Source organism: Staurois parvus, unplaced genomic scaffold, assembly GCF_062004578.1.
Source record: "Staurois parvus isolate SC_StPar_1 unplaced genomic scaffold, SC_StPar_1.0 ptg000778l, whole genome shotgun sequence".
Classification (NCBI taxonomy): Eukaryota; Metazoa; Chordata; class Amphibia; order Anura; family Ranidae; genus Staurois; species Staurois parvus.
The window spans coordinates 590,555-618,170 of NW_028318574.1; the positions used below are offsets into that span (position 1 = coordinate 590,555).

Here is a 27,616-nt window from a genome sequence, read left to right on the forward strand (position 1 = left end):
TTTTCATTGTGTCATATAGATAGACCTTGTATTTTTACTTTCAGACAACCAGTTGGATAAAGACACTGAAACTTCTGGAACGCTCATAACATCAGCCTGTTCAAACGAATCACGCAAAAAGAAACCACTGGTAAATTAAATGAAAATGTGATTACTTGTTTGTCACTGCTTCAGAGAGAGCTTTTTAACCAAAGGAAGAATAATGGGATTTTAACAGTGCTGAAAACCTCTCCTCAGAAAAAAATCATAAAAGCTATATCATAAAGCAAAGCTTTTACTGTAATACCTTAAAATGTCTTGAGGTAAACACCCCTAAAAGCTTGTATAATGAAAAAGCAGCTCAGCCACCCCTGCCAACGTTGTCTTCCCCCACATACAAAATTGATCATATATTTAAATACACATGGCTTTTAAAAACCAAGAAAATCATAAAGGGGGGGGGGAGAACAGAATGATTGAGGGTTCTAAGGGTTCAAGTACTGGGTTCAAGGGGTGCAAGTAACTGTAGCTGTTAAAAAAAAGAATACAACAATGCAATATTATTATTATTATTATTATTATTATTATTATTAATAAACAGGATTTATATAGCACCAACAGTTTGCGCAGCGCTTTCCAAATTGAATAATATACAGATACTATTAAACCAAATAAATCAATTTAATATGTGCAAGGGGTGATTAACCTAGGCTGAAGAGTGCCCCAATACATATCTGGTTAGGTCAAAGGTAGATAGATGAAACGTGTGAAGTGAGGCAGTGCCCAGAGGTCCAGGCCTGGGGAAACAATGATCTATACATAGAGCGGGGACCAAGAGACTCTCCACTAATGGCCCCTCAGATAATATTCGATAGAGTAAACAAAATGGAATATATAAGTGGGGCAACAAGATAGCTTAAAGCGGAGTTCCACTCAACCTATTCAAAAATAAAAGTCAGCAGCTACAAAAACTGTAGCTGCTGACTTAAAAAACAGCTTGTTTTACCAGCCGTCCTGTATTCCAGGAGGCCGGCATCTTCAGCCAGGTACCCACTGCGCATGCGCTTCATGAATGGTCCTGTAGTCTTCTGGGACTTATCACGTGTCCCTAATGACTACAGAGAGGGAGGGAGAACACCTTCCGCCTCCAATCGGACCGGAAGTGGGAGCGGGTACCTGTCAAATTCGGGTTACTCGTCCCCCCTTGCTTCCCAAAGATGCCAATCCTTAATGGGGAGCGGGGGAGCAGTCCTTAAAGCGGAACTTCCCCTTTTTCTGTGGAACTCCGCTTTAAGGAGGAATAACCACGATGATAATGAGGAAGATTGAGACTTTACATATGTCTTTAAAAGCTACCTTGTTGTACAGGACTCTCCATAGGTATTGGACAACGTCCAGGGGAATAAACATAACAGGCCTTGCTAAAATCACAGGCTAAAACAAACCATGCCGAACCTACAGCCAAAAATGAAGAGTAGCAATTACCGTGAATAATCCTGTACTATAATGTAAATCCAGACCCATATGGTTGTTTTCAACAAGGCATCTAAAAAGCTCCCCTCAGAGAAAAACAATGTGGTAAGCATAATCTCTATTAGCACAGTCCAAAAGATCGCAACCCGGTATAGCTTGTAGCAGGGATATATAAAGGAGAATCAGCCTCCCCACCACTCCACTCACGGCGTCCTGATGTTGATGGGGCACAAGTAGATGTGTCACCGCGCGGTCACTAGATATCGCACGCATGCGCAGTAATGGCGGAGCGATAGACGGAAGTCTTCACCAGTGCACCAACCAACCCAGGGACAAACAGACCGCCAAAACAGCCGTGCACAGTGGAATGTAATAAGCCCCTTAAGGCAGGAAAAGCAGAGGCAGAGCACATACCACCACGCCCAGCTAGAAGTCAACCTTTATTAGGCAGTAAAGACTAGCACCATCTTGTTTCCAAACTTTAATATGCAGAAATCCCTAATAAGTAGACTTATAGGGAAACCGATCATAAATAACCACATAATATAAAGCCAAAAAGAACTAGACTAATGCAATGACATTAAACAAAAACAAACAACCCTATATCCTAAATTATATAGATCAGATTGACTTCCAAATGCAATAGACCATATTACTTCCGCCGGGGCACAGAACAATGGACAAAATCCAACCCCATATACCTCAGAAATTACCTCACACATGTCATACTTATGGGGCAAACTGCCATCAGTTTCACAGATACGTCTACCCATATAGCACCATCATACACCAAACAAAAAAATAAAGAGAATCAATGTTATTAGGAGAGAACAAAATACATGATATGGCTATCTATTGTGCACATACTAGGCCTAAGTTTATCAAGAATAATTATAGGAAAGATTTAAAGCTATTACTTTCATTGATACCTGGAGGCTTAGTCGCCTCCAGATGGAAAATCCATTTGGTCTCCAGCTAGAGGGCTCTAATCCAAGACAAATGGGTCATTTCCATGATTTTTCTGGGATACAGACTAGAATTTCAGGTATTTCCCTCTCCCCAGTTTCTAAGATTAAATGTACCAACAAATCCAGAAACAAGAAGAGCTTTATTTCAGACACTCTATTGTCTATTGGCTCAAGGAGTAATCAAGGAGGTTCCAGCGGGCGAAAGGTTTCAGGGGTTTTATTCAAACCTGTTTACAGTCCCAAAACCAAATGGGGGATGTAAGGCCCATTTTGGACCTTGTGGGGTTAAATCAGTTCCTATCTGTACGATCCTTTCGTAAGGAATCGGTTCGGTTATCAGTGGAAGCCAACAGGAGGCAGATTTTTTGGCGACCATACACAGTAAGGACACATGCCTGCATGTACCGATAGTCATTCCTCACCAAAGATTTTTCAGGTTTGCAGTAGGAGCTCAGCATTTCCAGTTCATAGCATTACCACTTGGGCAGGCCATGGCTCCCAGAGTTTTTCACAAAAATTCTTGTTCCGGTTTTGGGGGTACTCAGAACTCGGGGAGTATCTGTCACAGGTTATCTAGACTATCTCTTGCTCAGAAATCAGTCAGTGCCAGATCATAAGCAGTATGTGGTCCTTACGATGCAAATCCTGGAACAGCTGGGCTGGGTGCTCAACCTCAAGAAGTTGGTCCTGGAACCAGTGCAGAGCCTGGAGTATTTGGGTATAGTCCTAGACATGGTTCAGGCAAAGGTATTTCTGCTTCCAGGGAAACATTGCGCCCTGAGGAACGAGGCTTTCAGTTTGAAGGCAAAGATGTATCCTTCATTTCGCCTCTGTATGAGATTGCTAGGGAAGATGGTGTCCTCATTCGAGGCTATTCCCTATGCTCAATTCCACTTCAGACTGCTGCAAAGGTACATTCTGTCTGTTTGGAGCAAAAAGATTCCGGCCCTGGATTACTGCATATCTCTGTCTCCAGAGGTGCAGCAGAGCCTGAATTGGTGCTTGATAACTCATAATTTGGAAAAGGGAAGATCCTTCCAGCCAGTGGTGTGGAAGTTGGTAACCACCGATGCAAACCTTTCAGATTGGGAGGATGTTCTGGAGGAAGCCACAGTTCAGGGAACATGCCTTTCACGGGAAAGGGTTCTTCCCATCAAACTCCTGGAACTTCGAGCAGTGAGGCTAAGCTCTGAGATATTTGACATCTAAGCTTCAGGATTGGCTTGTAAGGATTCAGTCCGACAATGCCACAGCTGTCAGAGATATGTTCCAAGTCTGCTAGCAGTGTTCATTCCAGGTGTGAAAAATTGGCAGGCGGATTAGCTCAGTCGCTGGCAGTTGATTCTAGGGGAATGGACTTTGCATCCCAATGTTTTCAAGGAAATCTGCCAGCGATGGGGTTGCCCGGATGTAGATCTCTTGGCATCCAGGTTTAACAACAAGGTCGGCCTTTGTGTCCAGGGTAAGGGACCCTCGTGTGGCAGGGGTAGACGCCTTAGTGATTCCTTGGAACCAGTTCTCACTGATTTATGCCTTTCCTCCGATCCAGCTGCTGCCGCATCTCTTTACGCAGGATTCAGGAGGAGTCTGTTCCAGTGATACTGATTGCTCCGGCCTGGCCCAGGAGGGCCTGGTAGGCGGACATAGTGAAGATGGCAGTAGACAGGCCGTGTTGTCTCAAGGTCCTATATTGCACCCAGCTTTACGGTTGTTAAATTTGACAGTGTGGCTATAGAAACCCAGATCCTGAAGAATAGGGTAATGTCGGATTCTGTCATCCCCATCATGTTGGGTGCTAGAAAGGAAGTTTCTAGGAACATTTATTACACAACCTTAAAGGCTTACATTGCCTGGTGTGAGGTTCACAAATGGCATCCATGAAAATATGTGATTGCAGGATTCTGTTGTTTCTTCAAACAGGGTTGCAGAAGAATTTGGCTGTTGGTACCATAAGGGCCAGGTTTCAGGATGAGCTAATTTTTTTCCAGAGGCCCATTGCACCTCACTCTTTGGTCCGCACTTTTTTACAAGGAGAAATGCATATGGCTCGTCCTGTCAGGTTGCCTTTGTGTCCTTGGGACCTGAACTTGGTTTTGAAGGTTTTGCAAAGGCCACTATTTGAACCTATTGGAGAGACTCCACTGGTCCTGTTGACAGGTAAGGTGTTGTTTCTAGTGGCAATCACTTCTGTGAGAAGGGTGTCAGAGTTGGCAGCTCTATCTTGCAGAGAACCACTTCTGGTTTTGCATTATGATAGGGTGGTGTTGCGACCTCATCTGTAGTTTTTACCAAAGGTGGTTTCTGGTTTTGATCTCAATTAAGACATAGTTCTGCCTTCATTCTTTCCTGGGCCTCAGTCAGCAAGAGAGATTTCTGCATACTTTGGATGTGGTTCATGCTGTAAGGGTCTTTTTGAAGGTAACCGCATAGGTCAGGAAGTCAGATCCACTATTTGCGCTGCCACAGGGACCTAGGAAGGGGCAGGTGGCATCCAGGGTGACTATTTCTTATTGGAAAGGTGAAGTCCCACCCTTTCGGGTGAAGACACACACTGCACCAGGAGTGTGGGGGCATCTTGGGTAATCCGCCATCAGGCGTCAGTGGCTCAGGTTTGCAAGGACGCTATATGGTCTTTGGTTCAAACATTCACAAGATTCTACCAGGTGAATGTCGGAGCCACAGAGGATTCTGCCTTTGGCCGCAGTGTTTTACGAACGGCTGAGTAGGTCCTGAGGGATTGACGGCAGCTATCATGGTGTCACCCTCCTCTCAGAATTCTTATTGCTTTGGGACATCGCACATAGTCATGAATAGCCTGCTTTGTGTCCTGTGATGTACAATAAAGAAAATTGGATTTTTTTATACATACTTACCTGTAAAATCCATTTCTTAGAGTACATCATGGGACACAGAGGTTCCACCCCTCTTTCGGAAATGTCATTGCTTTCTACAAAAACTGAGGTACTTCCTGTATAAGAGGTGTTATATAGGGGAGGACCTCCTCTCTGTTTGGTCAGCCAGTGTCCATTCACCTATAGGTGGCCTATAACCCCCACATAGTCACGAATAGTCTGCTTTGTGTCCCATGATGTACTCCCAAGAAATGGATTTTACAGGTATGTAGAAAAAAATCAAAATTTTCCCACTGCTCACAATGAACAGCTCATGTTGATCGGTCATGGGCACTTCTCTATGCACACTACAAATCACATAGTCCAAAGTCCATCTTGAGTGTGAGCAAGAGAGGGTGGCTTAGATCCTATATATAGTGGAACCATGGAGAATGATGTAGCTACCTTAGAACATCGTAACAGGAAATGTGTTCACAGCAATAATAATTTTTTAAACCAAAGTTTAATGTCACTTTAGGAATGGATTTGGTTACTGGTAGCTTAGGCTGGATAGGTTTAATATGTCCATGGTTCCTAATTTAAAAAAAAATGTAGTTTGAGTCATTAACAATACTCAATAGCTTTTTGTTTTCCAGGAAAAAAATTGCTAGGCTCTTTACCACCTTAATATATGTTCTGTTTATTTTCAATTCTTTATTTAACAGAAGATCAAAGTACAGAGACAACATGCAACTGTGTCAAAAATAGGAACTCATCAGGATTCCCAGGTACAATGACCTTACCATAATGTCAATGATACAGGAAGTGAACATTGTAAAAACACAGCAAATAAAAGTACAAGCTTTTCTATTCGTCTGGCCCAGCTGAGCCGTACAGAGGAAGGGGAAGAAGATCCAAAGAACAATCAATGGAATGAGCAGGGTCATTGTTGGGCACTTACTGTTGTTTGGGGGGGTCATGTGGGAATAGGCCCCACCCAGTAGGCGGATGGCCCAAATGACAATACAGACTGGGAAGGGGTAGATCCAGCTCCCTGGCCTTCCAATCTCACAAGACCAGTTGGAGTCCTAATAGTACAAGATTCAGATTGAGCTTAGTAGGGCCGTATACCCTGAGGAGTAGATAAAATCATGGCTGTAAAACCAGTATTTAAAAAATGTGTCTCTCTTGCCCCATTCTGTTGCAATCAAGTTCTCCATCTAATTGATTTTCCCCAACTTATGCTAACCATACTGTAACTGGGGGCACTTACTGTTGTTTGGGGGGGTCATATGGGAATAGGCCCCACCCAGTAGGCGGATGGCCCAAATGACAATACAGGCTGGGAAGGGGTAGATCCAGCTCCCTGGCCTTCCAATCTCACAAGACCATTTGGAGTCCTAATAGTACAAGATTCAGATTGAGGTTAGTAGGGCCGTATACCCTGAGGAGTAGATAAAATCATGGCTGTAAAACCAGTATTTAAAAAATGTGTCTCTCTTGCCCCACTCTGTTGCAATCAAGTCCTCCATCTAATTGATTTTCCCCAACTTATGCTAACCATACTGTAACTGGGGGCACTTACTGTTGTTTGGGGGGGTCATGTGGGAATAGGCCCCACCCAGTAGGCGGATGGCCCAAATGACAATACAGGCTGGGAAGGGGTAGATCCAGCTCCCTGGCCTTCCAATCTCACAAGACCAGTTGAAGTCCTAATAGTACAAGATTCAGATTGTGCTTAGTAGGGCCGTATACTCTGAGGAGTAGATAAAAGCATGGCCATAAAAAACTGTATTTAAAAAATGTGTCTCTCTTGCCCCACTCTGTTGCAATCAAGTCCTCCATCTAATTGATTTTCCCCAACTTATGCCAACCATACTGTAACTGGGGGCGCTTGCTGTTGTTTCCAAAAAGTAGGTAACTTTTTGCTGTGCTCACCAGGAGTGGAGCAAAAGAACGTCTTTAAGTCTTACCTGGGGATATCATAGTGATAGCAAGAAGGCAATCTGGTAATTGGTAAATCTCTCAGTTATGCCTATGTTTTATATGTACATCAGACCAAAATCCTGAATTCTATCATATGACCAAAAAGTATATAGCATGTATCCAACCTCCGCACATCTCCAGTGTGTCTCTGTGGAAACAGCTTGTGAATCCGATTGGGAGTACAGTACCATCTTGTCAAGATTTTAAGTCCGGATTCTTGATATTTAGCGCAAAGCGAAATTTTATATGCTAACAGAAGTATTCTCCAAATCTGCTTGTTGGAGAAAGAAACACCGAGATCTCTCTCCCATGTGGAGATGTATGGAAATTTGAACCATTCCTGGGAAGGAAGAAGTAGTCTATACATCAATGAAACTTCATGATGGAAAGGAGTTTGGTCTTCACGAAGCTGTTCAAAAGTATTGAGAATGGAGTTAAAAGAGGTGCCTTTGATAAGAATGTCAGAAATGGGAGAGTTGGAGTTTGTTCCAGAAATAGAGCTCAGTAAGGGTAGGGTTCGAGAGTAGCTGTGATCTGGAAGGACAACAGCCTTCAGATGTGAATTCTCTTGCCTGGAACAGACTTCTGTGTTTCATGACCTGGAAGCCTGGGTCAGAAAGTCCTTGGCTGAAAGGGGGGAAAATGTGGAGACCGGGCAGGAGAGAGTTTTTCCCCAGAAAAAAAAATTGGAGCATATGAGCCAGGTCTCCCCTATCGTTGGATGAGACCTGAGGCTGAGTGGTAACTCATCTCGACACAAGGGAAGATGCAACAAAGGGATACCTGAAACAGCTTGCTCAGTAGCTATTTATTGCTTAAGAGGGGCATGTTGGCACTATTCTGGTACCCTTGTTAAAGGGCGATATCTGGGAGCTCCATGTCTCCCTGTATTGTTGGCAGGAAAAAAATAGGAGTGCCTGTAGAAGATACAAGTGAGGCATTATGTTCATTTTAATGATATTGCACCTCCCAAACCATGAAAATGTTCCTTTGTGCCAGGTCAATAGACCTGGTTTGATCACTGAAAGGGGTGGGAAATTGAGTTTATAAGTATCCTCTAATAGCCTGGGGAGGTTGGTACACAATACCTAGTATGTGAGGTCACCCACCTAAATGGAAAGTTGATCCTGAGATGTTTAATAGAGGAGTCTGGTATATAAATCTTAAGGGCTTTTGCTCTGGAAATTGATACAAAAGTTGGATAGGGATCTGTATTTGTTGAGTTCAGTAAAGAGAAAAACAGGAGATCATCTGCATAGGTTGTGACCTTCATGAGTGATGGTGCCCCTAATGAAGAGCCAATATTATGTGGAGGATTTCTGATTTTGCAGAGGAAAGGATCCAATGTACAGTGGGGATCAAAAGTTTGGGCACCCCAGCTAAAAATGAGTATTAATGTGCATAAAGAAGCCAAGGAAAGATGGAAAAATCTCAAAGGCATCAAATTACAGATTAGACATTCTTATAATATGTCAACAAAAGTTAGATTTTATTTCCATCATTTACACTTTCAAAATAACAGAAAAAAAAAAAAGGGGAAAAACTTCCTTCCTGATCCCACGAGAGGCAATCGGATATTCCCTGGATCAACTTTACCTATAAATGTTAGTATCCAGTTATATTATGTGTACCTAGGAGAGAATCCAGGCCTTTTTTAAAACAATCCACTGAGCTGGCCAGAGCCAACTTTTGAGGGAGTCTATTCCACATTTTCACAGCTCTTACTGTGAAGAAACTTTTCTGTATTTGGAGATTAAATTTCTTTTCCTCCAGACGTAGAGTGCCCCCTTGTCACTCTGTGATGACCTAAGGGTGAATAACCCTACACCTAGTTCACTATATGAACCACTGTTGCATCCAGTGGTTTGTATCCAACAACTCGGGGATCACTAAGCGGGCCTGTTGGGCACAAAGTTCCAATAACTTCTGTCTACATTTAGCAATGATGGCCTTCGCTTTATCCCAGAGGATGGAGTTTAACCACTTGCCAACTGCGCTATAGCCGAATGACGGCTACAGCGCAGTTGTCCAGTTCTGGGAGGGCGTCATATGACATCCTCCCAGAAAGCGCCCTCCCACGTGCCCTGTGGGGACACGCACCCGGCGATCTCCGTGATTGCTGTATCCTACGGACACAGCTAATCACGTGATGTGGTAAAAGGCCAATCACAGCGGCCTTTTACCACGTGATCAGCTGTGTCCAATGATACAGCAGATCACCGGTAAATGCAGCTGCCGGTTATCGGCTGCACTTTCCTCATGCTTTCACAGCGAGAGGAAAGTACTGCCGATGACCGGCAATTATCAGAGGACGGATCGTCACCAATCATCAGGGCACTGATGATCAGTGCCCAGCAGTGCCGCCCACCTGTGCCCAGCAGTGCCTAGTAGCGTTACCCACCAGTGCCTAGTAGTGCCATCCACCAGTGCCCAGCAGTGTCACCCATCAGTGCTGCCCAGCTGTGCCACCCATCAGTGCTCAGCAGTGTCAAGAGTCAGTGCCCAGCAGTGTGGCCTATCTGTGCCACCTCATCAGTGCCACCTACCAGTGCTGCCTATCAGTGCAGCCTTATCAACGCACATCAGTGAAGGAGAAAAATTACCTGTTTGCAAAATTTTATAATAGAAACAAAGAAAAACTTCTTTCTTTTGCTTTTTTTTTTTTAAAGTGCAAAAAAATAAAACACCCAGTGACGATTACATACCAGCAAAAAAAGCTCTATTTATGTGAAAAAAAATGATAAAAATTTCATGTGGGTACAGTGTTGCCTGACCGCGCAATTGTCATTCAAAGTGTGAGAGCTCTGAAAGCTGAAAATTGGCCTGGGCATGAAGAGGGTATAAGTGCCCGGTAGGCAAGTGGTTAAGTTATCTTGTAGGGTCATGACTTCAGTTAGTTTACTAGAGGCCCTTCATGGATTCCGTATTTCCCAGAGGAGGGTGTCAGTTTGTTTCACTCTTTCTTGAGCTGCGTTCCCGGTTTAATTAGGACTCCTCTAATGTATGCTTTGTGGGTGTCCCACAGAACTATAGGATCACAGTGTGGTGTGACATTTGTGGAGAAGATATGTAGTTCTCTAGCCACTTCCGCAGAGACTAAAGAGTTTTCTCAGTGGGAATCATAATGGTTCCAAAGCTAAGGTCTGGCTAGTGAAGAAGTTAAGTCAATTTCCATAGAAATGGGAGCATGATCTGAGGTTGCTATTGCACCTACTGTATAGAAGCCTTTTGAATTCTTGACATTGATGGATTGATGGATTAAGGAAAAATCAATCCTCGTGTAGGACTCATGGGTGGGAATAAAATGTGTAATCCCTGCAATTTGGATGAAGGATTCACCATATGTCCAGAAATGGAGTTCATGTAGGTTTTTCTTTATGCATTTTAAGAACAGAGTAACAGAGATGAGAAGAGGCACGAGATATGTTCAGGATTGGGTCAAGGGTCAGATTGAAGCCACTGCCCTTGATCACCAAACCTTTTGCAAACATGCTCAGCGGTTTGAGAATACTCTAGAAAGGTTTGGTTTGGTTCATACTGGGCAGATAAATTTACCAGCGGGTAGACCCTGTGGCCAGTAGTCCCTTTCAGGAAAATAACCCTGCCCCACCCTTGAGACCATGGGTCCCAGATTTGGAGTCATGTGAGCATCCATGATACACCATTGCATAGTACTTATTATAAAGGTTCAGGATTTTAGCTGCTCTTAAAGTGGGTTTCTTCAAAGAAACAGAGATGGGCCTTCATCCATTTAATATTTAAGAAGATAATAGATGCTCAGGGGTTTTAAGCCCTTCACATTAAGAGAGATGAGTTGAAGTAGCCCCATTGAAGGGCTAGACATACTTGGTCATATGGTGCGGGGACGTCAAAGGAACAAGGGGGAAAGGATTGGAAGGCAGAAGTAAGTGGGCTATGGACAATGGGGGAAAAAAAAAAAGAAAAGGTAGAGAAAGGGAAAGAAAAGGGGGGGGGGGAAGGGGACTGACACTATAGGCATTTTGGAAGTACTACGAAGGCACTCACAAGTCAATGGCTGTATGGCCTCATGAATGCAAACCTATGTGAGGGTGGGGGTAGGAAATAGCTGGGAGCAAGGCCCTAAACACCCAGCCAAAGCCATGTTTTTATATAGTAAGGAGTAAGACATATGCTAAGTCATTAACAAATAAATTGTATCCCATAAAGGGAGGCATATATTGAGATGGCAATAATGTACATCAACCAGCGAAAGAATCAGCAAGTGTCCTAAGGTGTGGAAAGGAGAATATGGTCTTGGGCACCTGGCATATAAATGGATGGTTCTGTAGGCTTAAAATATAACCTCTCTCCTGTTGGCTTGTGGAACAATGCAGGTCCTCTTACTGTGAAGGTGAGTAGCTGTTATCAACGAAAAAGTAAGGTACAAGCAATATCTACAAACAGGGACAGGATGTGGTGGACAACCGCATGGATCAAGCACCCCAGTGAGGTGACGGCAGGGGCCCAGAGAAAAACCGGGCATCCGGTGGCCACCGCCTACAATGTTAATCTCCAAGCACCAGGGATCAGAGTAAATACAATTCTGTGAGACAAGTTGTCACGATTTGGAGTCAGGCCCGGAGGCCAGTAGCTATAGCAGTAGCGAGACATCCACTGACCAGCAAGATAGATATGCAAGCACGTCACCCTGACGGAAGACACAGGCTCATCTGAGATGTGGAGTCTAAGAACTAATTGGTGTTTGCCAGAGCTCCTAATGGTGGAGATGGGTTTAGTTGCGTGTTAGTACCAAGTGGCAGTCCTCATGATCACCCTACCAGGAGATGAGCAAGCCGTGTCCAGTAGCAGGTAGGGATAAGCAGAAGTGTAGTATGTAAACAAGCCAGAGGTTGGTAATGAGTGGTTGTAGTTTGGGATCAAGCAGAAGTGTAGTCAAGGAACAAGCCAAGACTTGGTAACGAGTAGTAGCAAAGATATAGATTGCAGCAGGAGTGACATAAGCGATATATTGGCTGGAGGGAGCACAATAATCTGGCAGGAACAGGAAGTGCAGAGACATGGAAACTCATAGGAGGAGCAGAGTTCTGTGTTCAAGACAAACAAGGTTCAAGGCAGGATCATTCAAGGAACTGTCAGGGAAGCTGTACAGCATTCCAGGTGGCTCAGCAAAATTAGTTATTGGCAGACACCGCAAAGGTCCTGGGTTCAGTTCCAGGCCCTGAAACTAGTTGTCAAGGCTGTTACAAAGAAATAGGGTGCTCAGTAATGTTTACCACTCTTTCTAGGCCAGACAAGCTAGAGGTCCCAAAGAACTGTCTTAACATATATGGAAGGCAACCATTAATTATTAATATTATTATTATAATACAGGATTTATATAGCGCCAACAGTTTGCTCAGTGCTTTACAATATAACAGGAGATAATACAGTTCAATATAAGAGGGATAGGAGGGCCCTGCTCCTTGGAGCTTACAATCTAGGATTATGTATGGTTCAAATTGCACCGCATCTGTACCAAAAATGTGCAGGACCCTTTTTGGGTCCGCACTAGAATCGGATTGCATGGGTATTCACACCTATGCGATCCGTTTCTGCACATTGCACCATGTTTTGTGGATCGATTTTGGGGTGTTAACTTAACACACACCCACAGCGGTTCACATGAACGGGGTGCAATTCTGATGCAGTGAGGAATTCTCACAGAAACCGCTGCAAATTCCAGACCACATCAGTGTGAACCCAGGCTAAAAAGTTCAGTTGCTTTTAGTCAGTTTCTAACATCTTAGAAACACTTACTGCTTGTTTACATGAGAGGGCTTGTTCAGTCTGCTAAGATTCTGTTCTTTGTGGAAAAGCACAGTGCCTGCATCAATAATTTTGAAAATTAATTTCTTCACAATGCTTATAGATAGAGGTGAATGAAAACATGTTTTCAGATTCATACAAATTAAAAAATTAAAATACTATCCCAACTGATTTTTACATATAATCTTTCAGCAAACATGAGATTATCTCTACTTGCTGTATTAATTTCCAGTTTTAAAAATACCTGATTGTCCCAGTAAAACATAATCCCCATCCCCATAACACAATAGCCCAATGAGAACCATCCATGGATGACAATCTTATAACACAACTCATCTAACGTTCACATGCACCACAACAGAGATTTGTGTTTCACAGACATACAGATATCAACAGCCCTCTCAGAAAGAAAGGGACCAGAGCAGTTTATATTTTTTTTTTACCATATTTTTTGCAAAAATGCAGACAACACATTAACAAATATACTTGTAAAGATACCTGTACAGAGACTCCTAAAGCTGCATTTATCATGGTTGTGTGGCTGTGTTATCAGCCATTTAAGTTTAAAGCGTATCTAAACCCAAAAACAGAAATGTAATGCACTCACCGGCCACTTTATAAGTTTTTATTTAGTTGAAATGACGTCACTCCAGGGTCCACTACCGCTTTCCAAACTCGTATAGTCACTCTTCAATTTACCAGGATACACAGTTTTCCCCAGGGATAGTAGGAAGAGAAAAGGAGACCATAGAGTAATATTGCTAAAGACCGGTTCACACCAGAGAAATGCATTTTGGATGCATTTCCGCATGAGCATTTTTGGCGTTCTGGTGTGTTTTTGATGCTTTCCGGTTAATTTTTTCCCCTCTCTTTTTCAATTTAAATAGGGACATGTGCGTTTTTGGTGCTTTTTGCTGCATTCCACTACAGTTCTGTGCAGAAAAAATGCATCCTATGCTACTTTTTTTTTCTGCAACCTGAACGCACTGGAACTGCATTTACTGATGTGAACTATGACATTGACAACCATATAACCTACTTTCTATGCATTTTGGATGCAGAAAAAAAGCACACTAAAATGCATGTAGTGTAAACTGGCCCTAAGGGCTGGTTCACGCGTGATGCAGTCCAGTGCGTTTTTTTTTCTACATCAAAAATGCATGCACAGCGTTTTCCATGTATTCCAATGGCCTTCGTTCACACCAGTGCAGTCAGAACTGTACTGAAAAATAGTAAAATGCTTAAAAAAAAAAAAAAAAAACCACCGGAACGCAGTGTGGTGTGAACTGTGAGCAAAAAGGTATTCGGAACGCATCCGGAGTGCACTTTTGTGGTGTGAACTGGCCCTTAAATTCTTAAAATTTATTGCATATAAAATATACTCACAAGCATCACAAGGTACACAAACCATATAAGACCTCACCATTGTACACCGTCAGACGTAATAGTGTCACAGGCAGCTAGCCCCGTCCAACTCCATTCATCTGCAATGAGATGTCTTCAGGGGACAAGTAAGAGGCCAGTGACATCAGATTCACATTTATCAAGATGTTCACCAGTGATGTAAACAAGCTACAATCAAGTCCATAAATCGCAGAACTTGGAAGTGTCGGGACTGCCATCTTCCCGTAGTCTATTGCATAGATCGAAGTCCAGCTGGAAATGGCGCAACTCGAAGCAACCGGTCAGCCATTTTCCCAAAGTATATTGAAAAGCGCCACTGATTCGGAAATTATGTGACTGGAATTACACAGGCATCCATATTGTCAAAGCCAAGATTGCAGCACAGCCATTAGGGATAATTTCTCCTTTTCCTTTAAAGGCCACTAAAACATGTATAGAAAAAAATGTATAAAGAAATATTTAAAAAATTATGAATTACAGCAAGTGACTTCAGCTACAGGTTGATTTGAGCTGATTATATTAACATCTGCTCTGAGTCTAGATGGGAGGTTGAAGCAGTCAATGCTGGTTTTGGCAGAGAGACCTCAAATCTGTATCTTGGTCCTCCAGTTCTCAGAGTCTGTGTGTTTTTCAGGGAGAGATGGACTTGAATCCAAAGTTAAACTACTCCAAAGGTCCCCCAGGCACACACCTCCAAAGGAATAGATCCCCCTCAGATGCCAGAGTCAGCAGGCAAGAGTCTTGCCTGCACTCCCCTCCAAAAGCCTGCCCCGGTTAGGTCTGTCACAGTGTGTAGAGACTGATCACGTGGTTCACAGTCCACGTCCGGGAGGCTGTGAGGGTAAGCTTGACTGAGGTGGTTATGAGGAGGAACGTTGGTCCTGTCTGGGAAGTGACTGTAACCAGTCAAGCAGATGGAAAGGTTCATTCTCTAGAAAGGCGAACGGGTCCAGAAGATCTGCATGTTTCCGGAGAGAGAAGAAATCGACACACTTTCTAACAACCAGGTGGAAGAGGAACCCCCAGCGGTACAGGAGACCCAGCTGGCAAAGCTTGTTGATAAGGGGACACAGCATCGCTCTTCTTTGTAAAGTAGCTCAGGCTACTGGCACCCACTGACCTGCAGGAGGTGCTGCAGTCTGGGCCCCATAAGTACTTGGTGCTAATAGTTATCCTGTTAATGTCTTTCCCATCTTACTAGAGTTACTGTGATAAAGTGGACCTTGCATTAAAAAAATTGATGTTTTAAAGGAATAGAAATGTTTTTGAAACCTTTTATTGAAGGTTTATCGACTATAATTTCGTACACTTTTTTTTCTTTCCAAGAAAAAAAGGAAAAAGAAAATGGAATGCCGTACTGCAAGGTAAGAGTTTAAACCTTAAAAGACTGGGAAAATGTAGGTGCCTGGAGGGTGCAGAGGGAGAGAACACAAAATGCAGCCAACATTCTAGAATTAAATCGACATAAGATAAGCCATTACTGCCATACAGCAAACCAAGGCCCTTTCATACTGCAGCAATCAAGATGAATAATTTTTTTGAATTGACCCTTTCCCATTTGTAATTTGTAGATTAAGAATTGAGAACACATTAATCTACATTCCCTGTTTGTCAGCTACCAGTGCACACTGGAGCTTGCTGCTAGCTGTTAAACTGTGCTGTCTGACAATTCTGGTCACTACTTACAGTCAGGAAGAGTCCATTATGGTTCCTCTTCATGTGCCCACTATGACAGTTGTGAGATAGTGATCACATGCAGGGCCCACACCAGCAGAAGATGGCAGCGTGCCAGTCCTGTTTCAAATTCCTCTGTATGCATTGACTTACACTGGTTGAGGGAGCATGGAAGAAACAGGGGGTGGATCTAGCAAGGACTGACCTAACTAGCACTAAGTAGGAAGGGAGAACAGAGGGAGATACCAAATCACATAAGAGGTTGTCGTGACCCTAAGCCAACATTAGATGTCAGCATACTACAAAACAATATCAACCTGATATAGATCAATACAACATCAAAAATACATATAGATGGGATAGAACGATGCCTTTTGTTTAGGGGCTCATTCACACTGTTGTGAACATACATATGTGTTTATATAGCAAGCAAATGAATAAACCTCCCAGTAATGCTACTACTAGGCTGCAGCTAGAGGGAGCTCTAATGATTTGTAGTGTGAGTTCAGGAGACTAATACCAACAAGCTCACATTAAACAGAAAACCTGTGTTTTGTGCTCTCTTGATACAGGTTAGTCGCTCTTGGTTTATGCTATCTTTGTTCAGTTTTGTGTTTGTTCAGATATTCACTTTTTCTGTTTAGTATCCTATATGTTCTTGATGGTAATTCTTTAATACAAATTGATGGTCATGTGACCACAGAAAGGATTGAGCTGTATAATGTGATCCATTTCTGTTTAACACATTAAACTGAGCAAGTGAGCAACGTGTGTATGTATGTATGTATGTGTGCGTGCGTGCGTGCGTGCGTGCGTGCGCACACACACACACTGTGTAGTATTGGGACACCAGCCTTTAATGGCATCCCAGTCTTAGTCCGTGTGGTTCAATATTGAGTTGGCCCACCCTTTGCAGCTATAACAGCTTCAACTCTTCTGGGAAGGCTGTCCACAAGGTTTAGAAGTGTGTCTATGGGAATGTTTGACCATTCTTCCAGAAGTGCACTTTGAGGTCAGGCAATGATGTCGTACAAGAAGGCCAGGCTCACAGTCTCCGCTCTAATTCATCCCAAAGGTGTTCTATCGGGTTGAGGTCAGGACTCTGTGCAGGCCAGTCAAGTTCCCTCACCCCAAATTCACTCATCCATGTCTTTATGGACCTTGCTTTGTGCACTGGTGCGCAGTCATGTTGGAACAGGAAGGGGCCATCCCCAAACTGCTCCCACAAAGTTGAAAAATGTCTTGGTATGCTGACACCTTAAGAGTTCCCTTCACTGGAACTAAGAGGCCAAGCCCAACCCCTGAAAAACAACCCCACACTACAATTCCCCCCTCCACCAAACTTTACACTTTTCGTTTGCTCTGTGGTCCAGTTCTGATGCTGTCCATTGTAGGCACTTTTGGCCGTGGACACGGTTCACCGTGGGCACCCTGACTGGTCTGTGGCTACACAGCCCCATACACAACAAACTGATGCACAGTGTGTTCTGACACCTTTCAATCAGAACCAGCATTAACTTTTTCAGCATCATGTGCATCAATGAGCCTTGATCACCTATGATGCTGTTGCCGGTTTTCCTTCTTTGGACTACTTTACCACTGCAGTCCAGGAACATCGCACAAGAGCTGCAGTTTTGGAGTTGCTCTGACCCAATCGTCTACCCATTACAGTTTGGACCTTGTCAAAGTCGTTCAAATCCTTACGCTTGCCCATATGTTCACACAACACATCAACTTCAGGGACAAAATGTTCTTGCCGACTAATATATCCCACCCACTTTCAGCCACAAACTGGTAGGCCATGTAAAATAACAGAGCGGGGTCTGAAGCGCACAGTGCGCAGAAGTCTCCAAATGTCTGCAGACTAAATAGCTAAAGACCTCCAAACTTTGTGTGGCCTTCAGATTACCACAACAGTGGGTAAAGGATTATGGTGTGGGGTTGTTTTTCAGGGGTTGGGTTGGCCCCTTAGTTCCTTCGAAGGGAACTCTTAAGGTGTCAGCATACCAAGACATTTTGGACAATTTCATGCTCCCAACTTTGTGTGAACAGTTTGGGGATGGCCCCTTCCTGTTCCAACATGACTGCGCACCAGTGCACAAAGCAAGGTCCATAAAGACATGGATGAGCGAGTTTGGGGTGGAGGAACTTGACTGGCCTGCATCCTGACCTCATTCCGATAGAACACCTTTGGGATAAATTAGAGCGCAGACTGCGAGCCAGGCCTTCTCATCCAACATCATTGCCTGACCTCACAAATGCGCTTCTGGAAGAATGGTCAAACATTCCCATAGACACACTCCTAAACCTTGTGGACAGCCTTCCCAGAAGAGTTGAAGCTGTTATAGCTGCAACGGGTGGGCCAACTCAATATTGAACCACACGGACTAAGACTGGGATGCCATTAAAGGCTGGTGTCCCAATACTACAAAGTGTGTGTGTGTGTGTTAGTGTGTATGTATGTGTGTGTGTATATATATATATATATATATATATATATACAGTGGGGATCGAACGTTTGGGCACCCCAGCTAAAAATTTGTATTAATGTGCATAAAAAAGCCAAGGAAAGATGGAAAAATCTCCAAAAGGCATCAAATTACAGATTAGACATTTTTATAATATGTCAACAAAAGTTAGATTTTATTTCCATAATTTACACTTTCAAAATAACAGAAAACAAAAAAATGGCGTCTGCAAAAGTTTGGGCATCCTGCAGAATTTATAGCATGCACTGCCCCCTTTGCAAAGCTGAGACCTGCCAGTGTCATGGATTGTTCTCAATCATCGTCTGGGAAGACCAGGTGATGTCAATCTCAAAGGTTTTAAATGCCCAGACTCATCTGACCTTGCCCCAACAATCAGCACCATGGGTTCTTCTAAGCAGTTGTCTAGAAAACTGAAACTGAAAATAGTTGACGCTCATAAAGCTGGAGAAGGCTAAAAGAAGATAGCAAAGCGTTTTCAGATGTCAATATCCTCTGTTCGGAATGTAATTAAGAAATGGCAGTCATCAGGAACAGTGGAAGTTAAAGCAAGATCTGGAAGACCAAGAAAAATATCAGACAGAACAGCTCGCAGGATTGTGAGAAAAACAATTCAAAACCCACGTTTGACTGCACGATCCCTCCAGAAAGATCTGGCAGACACGAGTTGTGGTACACTATTCCACTATAAAGAGATACTTGTACAAATATGGTCTTCATGGAAGAGTCATCAGAAGAAAACCTTTTCTACATCCTCACCACAAAAATCATCATTTGAACTTTGCAAATGAACATATAGACAAGCCTGATGCATTTTGGAAACAAGTTCTGTGGACCGATGAAGTTAAAATTGAACTTTTTGGCCAGAATGAGCAAAGGTACGTTTGGAGAAGAAGGGGCACAGAATTTAATGAAAAGAACCTCTGTCCAACTGTTAAGCATGGGGTTGGATCAATCATGCTTTGGGGTTGTGTTGCAGCCAGTGGCACAGGGAACATCTCACGAGTAGAAGGAAAAATGGATTCAATAAAATTTCAGCAAATTTTGGATGGTAACTTGATGCCATCTGTGAAAAAGCTGAAGTTAAAGAGAGGATGGCTTCTACAAATGGATAATGATCCTAAACACACCTCGAAATCCACGGGGGATTACATCAAGAGGCGTAAACTGAAGGTTTTGCCATGGCCTTCACAATCTCCTGACCTCAACATAATTGAAAATCTATGGATAGACCTTAAAAGAGCAGTGCGTGACAGACAGCCCAGAAATCTCAAAGAACTGGAAGACTTTTGTAAGGAAGAATGGGCAAAGATACCTCAAACAAGAATTGAAAGACTCTTGGCTGGCTACAAAAAGCGTTTACAAGCTGTGATACTTGCCAAAGGGGGCAGTACAAGATATTAACTCTGCAGGGTGCCCAAACTTTTGCAGACGCCATCTTTTTGTTTTCTGTTATTTTGAAAGTGTAAATGATGGAAATAAAATCTAACTTTTGTTGACATATTATAAGAATGTCTAATCTGTAATTTGATGCCTTTTGGAGATTTTTCCATTTTTCCTTGGCTTTTTTATGCACATTAATACAAATTTTTAGCTGGGGTGCCCAAACTTTCGATCCCCACTGTATATATATATATATATATATATATATATATATATATATATATATATATAGACTGGGATGACATTAAAGTTCACGTGCTTGTAAAGGCAGGCGTTCCAATACTTTTGGCAATTGTGTGTGTGTGTGTGTATATATGTGTATTTACTGTGGTAGACAGGCATAAACTAATTGTGCAGCTGTGGTGCCTTATACATAATTTTAGTTGTTAATAATGTTCATGTTGTTTATTACAGGAAAAAATTGAGATTTGACAGAATGGATGAACCCGGTGAGATATTAAATCAAAGCAAACATTTCACAGACAAACAATATCTCCAATTGCAGTAATCGTTATGAAGCTTACATTAGAGGTATCATTGGTTATATTAATCCAAGATAGGAAGGCGTGCACCCAACATATTGCTATGACTATGGCTGTTTGCCGAAACACGTAAGCTTTTTTTTGTTGTAATTTTACCGGTTGTGCTAATAAAAACTATGGGGTTGATTTACTAAGACTGCGGAGCGCAAAATCTAGTCCAGCTTTGCAAAGCTTAATTGAAAAAATTGAAGTTATAAGCTGATTGGCTACCATGCACATCTGCACCAGATTTTTCCCTCTCCAGTTTTAGTACATCAGCTTCTTTGTTTCAGCAAGGACCAGGGCTTATTTTCTGACAGAATAGGTGTAGGAACTGCCCCCTTCTGAGCCAATTCTTATCTCCACCCCCTACCCACCTCTGAGCACCATCCCTTGGTTCCACCTCCTATCCACCTCCCAGTACCACTCCTTTTAGAGAATACAGAGCAAAGTATAATTTAATGCTGCTAAGTAATTTGTATGGAATTTGTTAATAAGAAGAAAAGTAGTAAAATTGACCCCCCCCCCCACAGCTAGCAGCAGACCAGCAACAATGGACCTCCTGAAACAATATACCATCCCACAATAGACCCATGGCAGCAACAATAGATCCCCCAGCAGCCATCAACAATAGATCACTTCCTCAACAGTAGATCCATTTCAGCAACAATTAACCCCAGCAACAATAGATCCCCCACCAGCAACAGTAGACCTCCCAAGCAACAATAGACTGCCATGCAAAAATAGATCCCCTCCAGAGACAATACAGCCCACAGCAGCTAGCATCAATAGACACCCCAGCACCCCATTACAAACATTCTGAGATGGGGGTACTCGAACTGCATTCCCCCATATTCCCACTGAAAAAAAGCCCTGGAAAGGACATACAGTATGTCAGGTGTGCGCCTTCTAATCCTGGATTAGTATCATTTGTTGAGGATCAACACCCTGGGTTGCAACACAGACTCCTACACCTACCTCATGCCTGGCTTCAGAGGTCAAGCATGGTTTTGGGACTGATCATTGATCATATGGACTTTTGCTCAGCCACTTAGCCCATTACAACTGCATTGCATTCCATTCGGTTAAGCTGCTCATAGATGAGTTAGTTTTTTTTTTCCATTCAACCAGTTTTTCAAAACTGACCAATATTCCCCATGCACACATTTAAAATGTCTGGGGTAATCCTCTCCACTGAACTACTGTATTTTGATAGCATGGAGACTTCCCCGTTGTTAGAATACACTAATCAGCACTGTAGACTATAGATCAAGTTTCTAAAATTCAACAGGATGGTTGTAACTCAACCAGAGTGCCCATACATGGATCGAAATTAGACCGGTCCCTGCTGAACCTGGCAAATTTCGATCTATGTATGGCTGGTTTTAACCACTTGCCTACCGGGCACTTATACCCCCTTTCTGCCCAGGCCAATTATCAGCTTTCAGTGCTCTTACACTTTGAATGATAATTACACAGCCATGCAACACTGTACCCATATAAAATTATCATCCTCTTTTTCACACAAATAGGGCTTTCTTTTAGTGGTATTTAATCACCACTGGGTTTTCTATTTTTTGCACTATAAATGAAAAAAGACCAAAAATTTTGAAAACAAATGTGTTTTCTTAGTTTCGGTTATAAACATTTTTGCAAATAAGTAATTTTTCTTCGTAAATTTTGACCAAAATTTATACTGCTACATTTCTTTGGTAAAAATAACAAATCAGTGCATATTATTTGGTCTGCGTGAAAGCTATAGAGTCTGCAAGCTATGGTACCAATCATTGAAAATTGATGACACCTGATGTACCGACTCATTTCTTAAGGCCCTAACCAGCCAGGACAGTACAAATACCCCCTAATTGACACCCTTTTTGGAAAGTAGACATTCCAACATATTTAGTAAGAGGCATGGGAAGTTTTTTGAAGTTGTAATTTCTTCCCACAATTCTTTGGAAAATTTTAGATTTTTTTAAATTGTCATACTAAGTTATTTCTCACACGCAGCACAGGCATACTTGCAACAACACCACAAAATACATTCTGCTACTCCTCTTGAATATAATGATACGAAATGTGTGAGACTTTTCCACAGCCTGACCACATAGAGAGCCTCAACATGCAAAGAGCACCATCAGGTGTTCTAGGGACATAAATTACACATCTAACATCTTGACTACCTATTACACTTTCTAGGGCCTTGAAGCACCAGGACAATGGAATTACCCACAAAATTACAGTGGTGGTTGTGGTGACAGGCAGCGATCTCCTGTATGGCTTTCAACAAAGCAGCTGGAAGCTGCGTCTCCTCCTCTCCCTCCTGTGGTTTCCAGCTGCTTCATTGAAAGCCATGCAGGAGATCGCTGCCTGTCACCACAACCACCGCTGCCCCTCCCACACACCCCGGCGCTGCTTGCCACCTTCACTGCTGCACAGAATGGCTTTCTTTCTGTCCCCCCTCCCTCCCACCGCCGCTGTGTTCCTGGACTTCCCACCGCTGTGTTGTTCTTACAGCCCAAATTTTGAGGGTTGCAGCCTGCAGCCAGGGATGGATGACAGCTCTCCTCTAGGGGTGGTTCAGACCCCCCTGACCCCCCCTTATCTATGCCCCTGCTGATTAGTAATCATGAGCATCAGCACAGTAGTGTAGACCACTGATTTATAAATAGATTTTTTTTTTTTACCTTTTTAAATATAATTACATGCTCAAAAGCTGTGTCAAATAGAAAATCCTACATCTCCAAAGCAAAGCGGGTACACAATATACTGTACATTATGCACTGCTGCAATCATCAGCAAAATAGTTCATTACTACTTCAACCAGTATCTAATGTACTGTAAGTCAAGGAGTCCAATTAATATATTTTTAAAGAAAGAGGGCAGATGTTAAATGTTAATGTCCTTGTTCAAATACAGTATTATGCTTTTTCACTTTCAATACATTTTTATTGAAGAGTTTTCATGAATACAGCTTGTGACCATTGTCAGTTATACAGATAAGAGCATAAGATCGATGACTTGCAAATACAGTATTATGCTTTTTAAAATGACAAAATTACAGGTGATTAACAATTCACATAAAGTTATCCAGATGACTCAGAGCTGGGTCATCCACAAAGCAACTAAAGCAGGAGTTTAGGGCACAATGGCAAGTAAGGGGGCCCAGCTTCCAACTTTCATTCAAACCAATCTATGTCACAAGTGGTCAAAGCTGTGCACTGACCTGTCTCATCACAAGAGAGGTTTCAATTGTAGGTAGTTGGTGTCTGATGTGGTGTGGCCATGCTAGTACAGAAAGCAAATAGGGCATCTTCTATGTGCCTATTGAAACCCTTATCCTTCCATGTGCCTTCACATGTGTCACAAAGACGCTAGACAAGAGCTCCTCCATTGTTCAATCCCAGAACTCTTCTCTTGCCAGCAGAAATTGTCCAACGTATTTGTTTATAGCTGCCAAGCAAGCAGTTTGGAAAAAAACCCACGGTCCGGTTTGTGGAAGTGAAGAGCATTCTGACTACCCTGATGATCCGTGAGAACCCTTGGTGGTCATATGCTCTTCCAAAACTTCTGCCAAAGCTGCTACCATGCCTAGGGCCCTATTCAAATTTAAATTCTCTGTGGTCACTTCTTCAACAAAACTAACCTGCAATGAAGCTTTTTCCAGAAGACTGTTCCCCTAATGTCAAGGAGAGTGCTATCTACATGGGACAGTGATGTATATTGTGTACATCCAGTTATCCATCCAATGACATCATCATTTCATTAGTAATGAATTCTGCCCAAGCAGAACAACATGAATGTTGTCCACTATGCCGCAGTCATTCCTTCCTGAGCAACAGTCATCTTTTATATTATAACTGGAAAAAGAATTTGCCCGGAGTCTGATATAGAACTGTAACCACAAATCTGTTCCGAAGCTAAAATTGTAATCTTTTATTTGGCAGTCATCACTTTTATTTCATGTGTACGATGCGAACAGAAAGGAATTTGTCAAAGGTGTAGTTCTGTTTATTTTGGCACATTTCCCATCAATGTGTCCATAAATCCTTTGTTTTGTGACGCTTTATGTGAAACTAACTCAACAAAATCATTTTGATCACCAAATGCAGCATATTTACAAGTAGTTAAAATGTTTAATAAGCTTTGCAAACCATATAAAATAAAGATTTCAATAACACATGCAGAATGACCGTTTTTCAGCAGCCACATCTAAATTTCTACCATAACATTACACGCAGAATGACAGTCACGTTTCCCAACGAATTCAAACAGGAGTGCATTCATGTCCACAAAAGTGTGCGCATATGCTTTCACGGTGATAGTAAAATAGCTGTTTTTCACCACTATACTAGGTACTGTTCTCAAATGGTATTGCATGCAACAGACTCATGTATAACCAACCAGTTTTACTGGTCTCTCCAGCTGCATCAGGTTAATTTTTCGGATATGAGTAGGTTAATAGTAGATGACTATAAACTAGTAAGGTTTTTCAGCTACCCTATCTTTTGTTTTGTGTTGACATCAGGGGTTTCCAAGTTCACAAATCAGGTTGTATACAACTGGACCTTAGCATCAATGCACAACTTTGGAAACAGAAGCAAACCAGTTTCAGGTGGAGCAAATGAGAATTCTGGGATATTCTGGCTATAGACTCCTGGTGTGAGGAAAAAAATTAAAATTGTATTGGTCAAACAAAGAAAATGACATTAGGGTTGCCTGTTTTTTTACTGTTGAGCACCTGGTTGTGGTTATGGTAGTGGTGCAGAAGTATATTAACCTTTCCATATTCCCACCATTGTCAATGAAGAAACGTTGCCAGAGAGTTCAGGAAGGATATGCTCCTGAGTGTGATTGCTAACTCTTTGCTTTTAGATAAAGAATTTGAAAGACATTTGCTTACACTTTATTCTGTTTTCAGGAACTGAGAGAAATGCAGAAATGCGTTATAACTCAGCAATCCATACAAATGAAAAAGACAAGGTGAGTTCTGTGGTGATTTGTAATTATCTGCTCCAGTACCCAGTATTATTTTTCAGACTGTGTCTGTCTGTTCAGACAAGTGCTCCTGGGAACTACCTTTTCAGATCTACTTTTAGTACTGTACCTGATGGAATTTGGAATTCTTCTTGGTTTTCCCAGAGGCTACATTCAGATGGCAGAATAGCAGCAGATAGCTAAACGCTGCCTCTGGATGCAGCAACACTCTGTGCTATGGCCGCATGCAAACTAGCCGCTCAGTTGTGGCCAATTTGTGTGCAGTCATAACTTCACAGACGTGGCCCAGACACCTACTGAGTGCTTCCAGGGTCAGTCTGAGGCTCTGTTAGCATGTAACAGCTCAGTTGAGCCATTACATGTGAACATAAATTTGACAGTCGCAAATAGCAGCTGTTTGCATGCAGTGTGCAGGGAGCGCGTACAACCACTGGCACAACTCTACTGATTCTTGCCAGTGGCCACCCCTGCTCACTGTTATTTGTTCATCTGAATGGAGTCATGAAGTAGAGAAGAATCAGTAATTCAGGCACTTTTCCTTGGGTTGTTCTCTGTACCTTCCACTGTAATTGCAGCAATTAGAATAAGTTCACCTTTGGGAACATGTTACAGTATATGTTCCACCCATTTTTAGGGTGGACTATATAGCATGTTCCTACTGCTTCAGCTGCTGCCTGCTGCCCTCTCTCCCTGTGACAGCAGCATGAGGAGAAGTTCCCTGTACCAGCTGTCACTTTTTGAAAACAAGTGGCTGTATGGGGCTCTGCTCGCATGGTTACATCATTCATCCACAGAGTTCTGTGAATAAATGAACTACAAGTCCCAACAGCCTTATGAGGTAAGAGCACACAGATACACTGACGGGTTTGTAGGAGTCCTGCATGGCACCAGCGATCTGCTCATCACTGGTGCAATGCTTTCCAGGCTCCAAAAAAATAGTAAATGCACATTTTTGTTACCTGCAAAAAAAATATGGGCTTCTTTTTTTTTTTTTTTTTATAAAGTGAACTTCTCTTTGAAGGCCCCTTCCACATGGGTGCTGTGCAGTCCGATCAACAGGGAATGCATGAACGGATCCTCTACTGAATCAGAGCAGAACGTAATAGATGTCACTTTTGCAGCATCCACGTCCATTGTTTTCTGCTGAATTAATAAACCAAAGATATCTTGACCCATACTAGACCTATGGGAGGCACAGGACATAAACGAGCATGGGACTACATCTGATTGGTTCAAAATTATGGAATAGGGTGCAGGATTTGGGGACACATGTCCATTTACATTCAGGTCCCATAAAAGCATATGAAACCTCCAATTAGGTCTGCCTAAAAAAATGACAAGCAGACCTGACTGGACCATCTGTGTGAAAAGGGCCTAATTCTTAGTGATTGTGTGTATATGCAAAATTATTAATATTGTGCAGAATTTGTTTTTGGCATATATTTGGAAACTCTCTAGATAAAGGTTTCTAATGATTTAATTCCATAACTTCCCTGTTACAGCAAATGAATGTAAACACTGCACGGTATTTAAGTTTAATTTATTGATGTGATTGATGTCTAGGAAGTCCCAGGACCATCTAGGACACGCCCTTTACATATGTAAGTTGAATTGTTATTACATCATGAATGAATCTGTGTTTCTGTAATCAGAATTTTTCCTACCATGAATAATGCAAATCTCATCTTAGGTGACAAGTAGGAGGGGTACAAAGAGACATGGTTCATAGGACCTCATCTTCTGGGGAAACATTACAGTAATGACCAGGAGCAGACCTGGTCATGTTCATTATAGGGGAAGGGGGGGGGGGGTGTTAGAAGGTTGTACATAGAGTACAGATTTGTGGAGATTTGCAGGAAACCCTCTAAGTTGGGGGCTACAGTCATTATTTTGGTATTCTGACAGCTGTGGGCACAGCTGTCAGAATACAGTAGCCTTCAGGGACGATTGATACAGAAAGTTGTCAGATTTCTTACATTCAGCCTCTTGGCTGAACAAAAGAAATCTGTGCATGTATGACCGGTTTAAAGGCTAAGTTCATCTTCAGGAACAGGTTAGACTCATAT

General features: G+C 42.5%; 1 protein-coding gene across 7 annotated transcripts in view; it reads left to right on the forward strand.

The window, feature by feature from the left end:
- Nucleotides 1-27,616, forward strand: part of LOC149444764 (uncharacterized) — a 183,082-nt gene that overhangs the window by 50,374 nt on the left and 105,092 nt on the right. For all 7 annotated transcript variants that reach the window (XM_089654563.1, XM_089654567.1, XM_089654565.1 and 4 more), the window contains 6 exons: nucleotides 45-130; nucleotides 5,977-6,039; nucleotides 15,755-15,792; nucleotides 20,446-20,480; nucleotides 25,474-25,535; nucleotides 27,114-27,151. In XM_089654563.1, coding sequence (XP_089510689.1) covers nucleotides 45-130; nucleotides 5,977-6,039; nucleotides 15,755-15,792; nucleotides 20,446-20,480; nucleotides 25,474-25,535; nucleotides 27,114-27,151 — 322 coding nt within the window. The remainder of the gene's footprint in view (nucleotides 1-44; nucleotides 131-5,976; nucleotides 6,040-15,754; nucleotides 15,793-20,445; nucleotides 20,481-25,473; nucleotides 25,536-27,113; nucleotides 27,152-27,616) is intronic.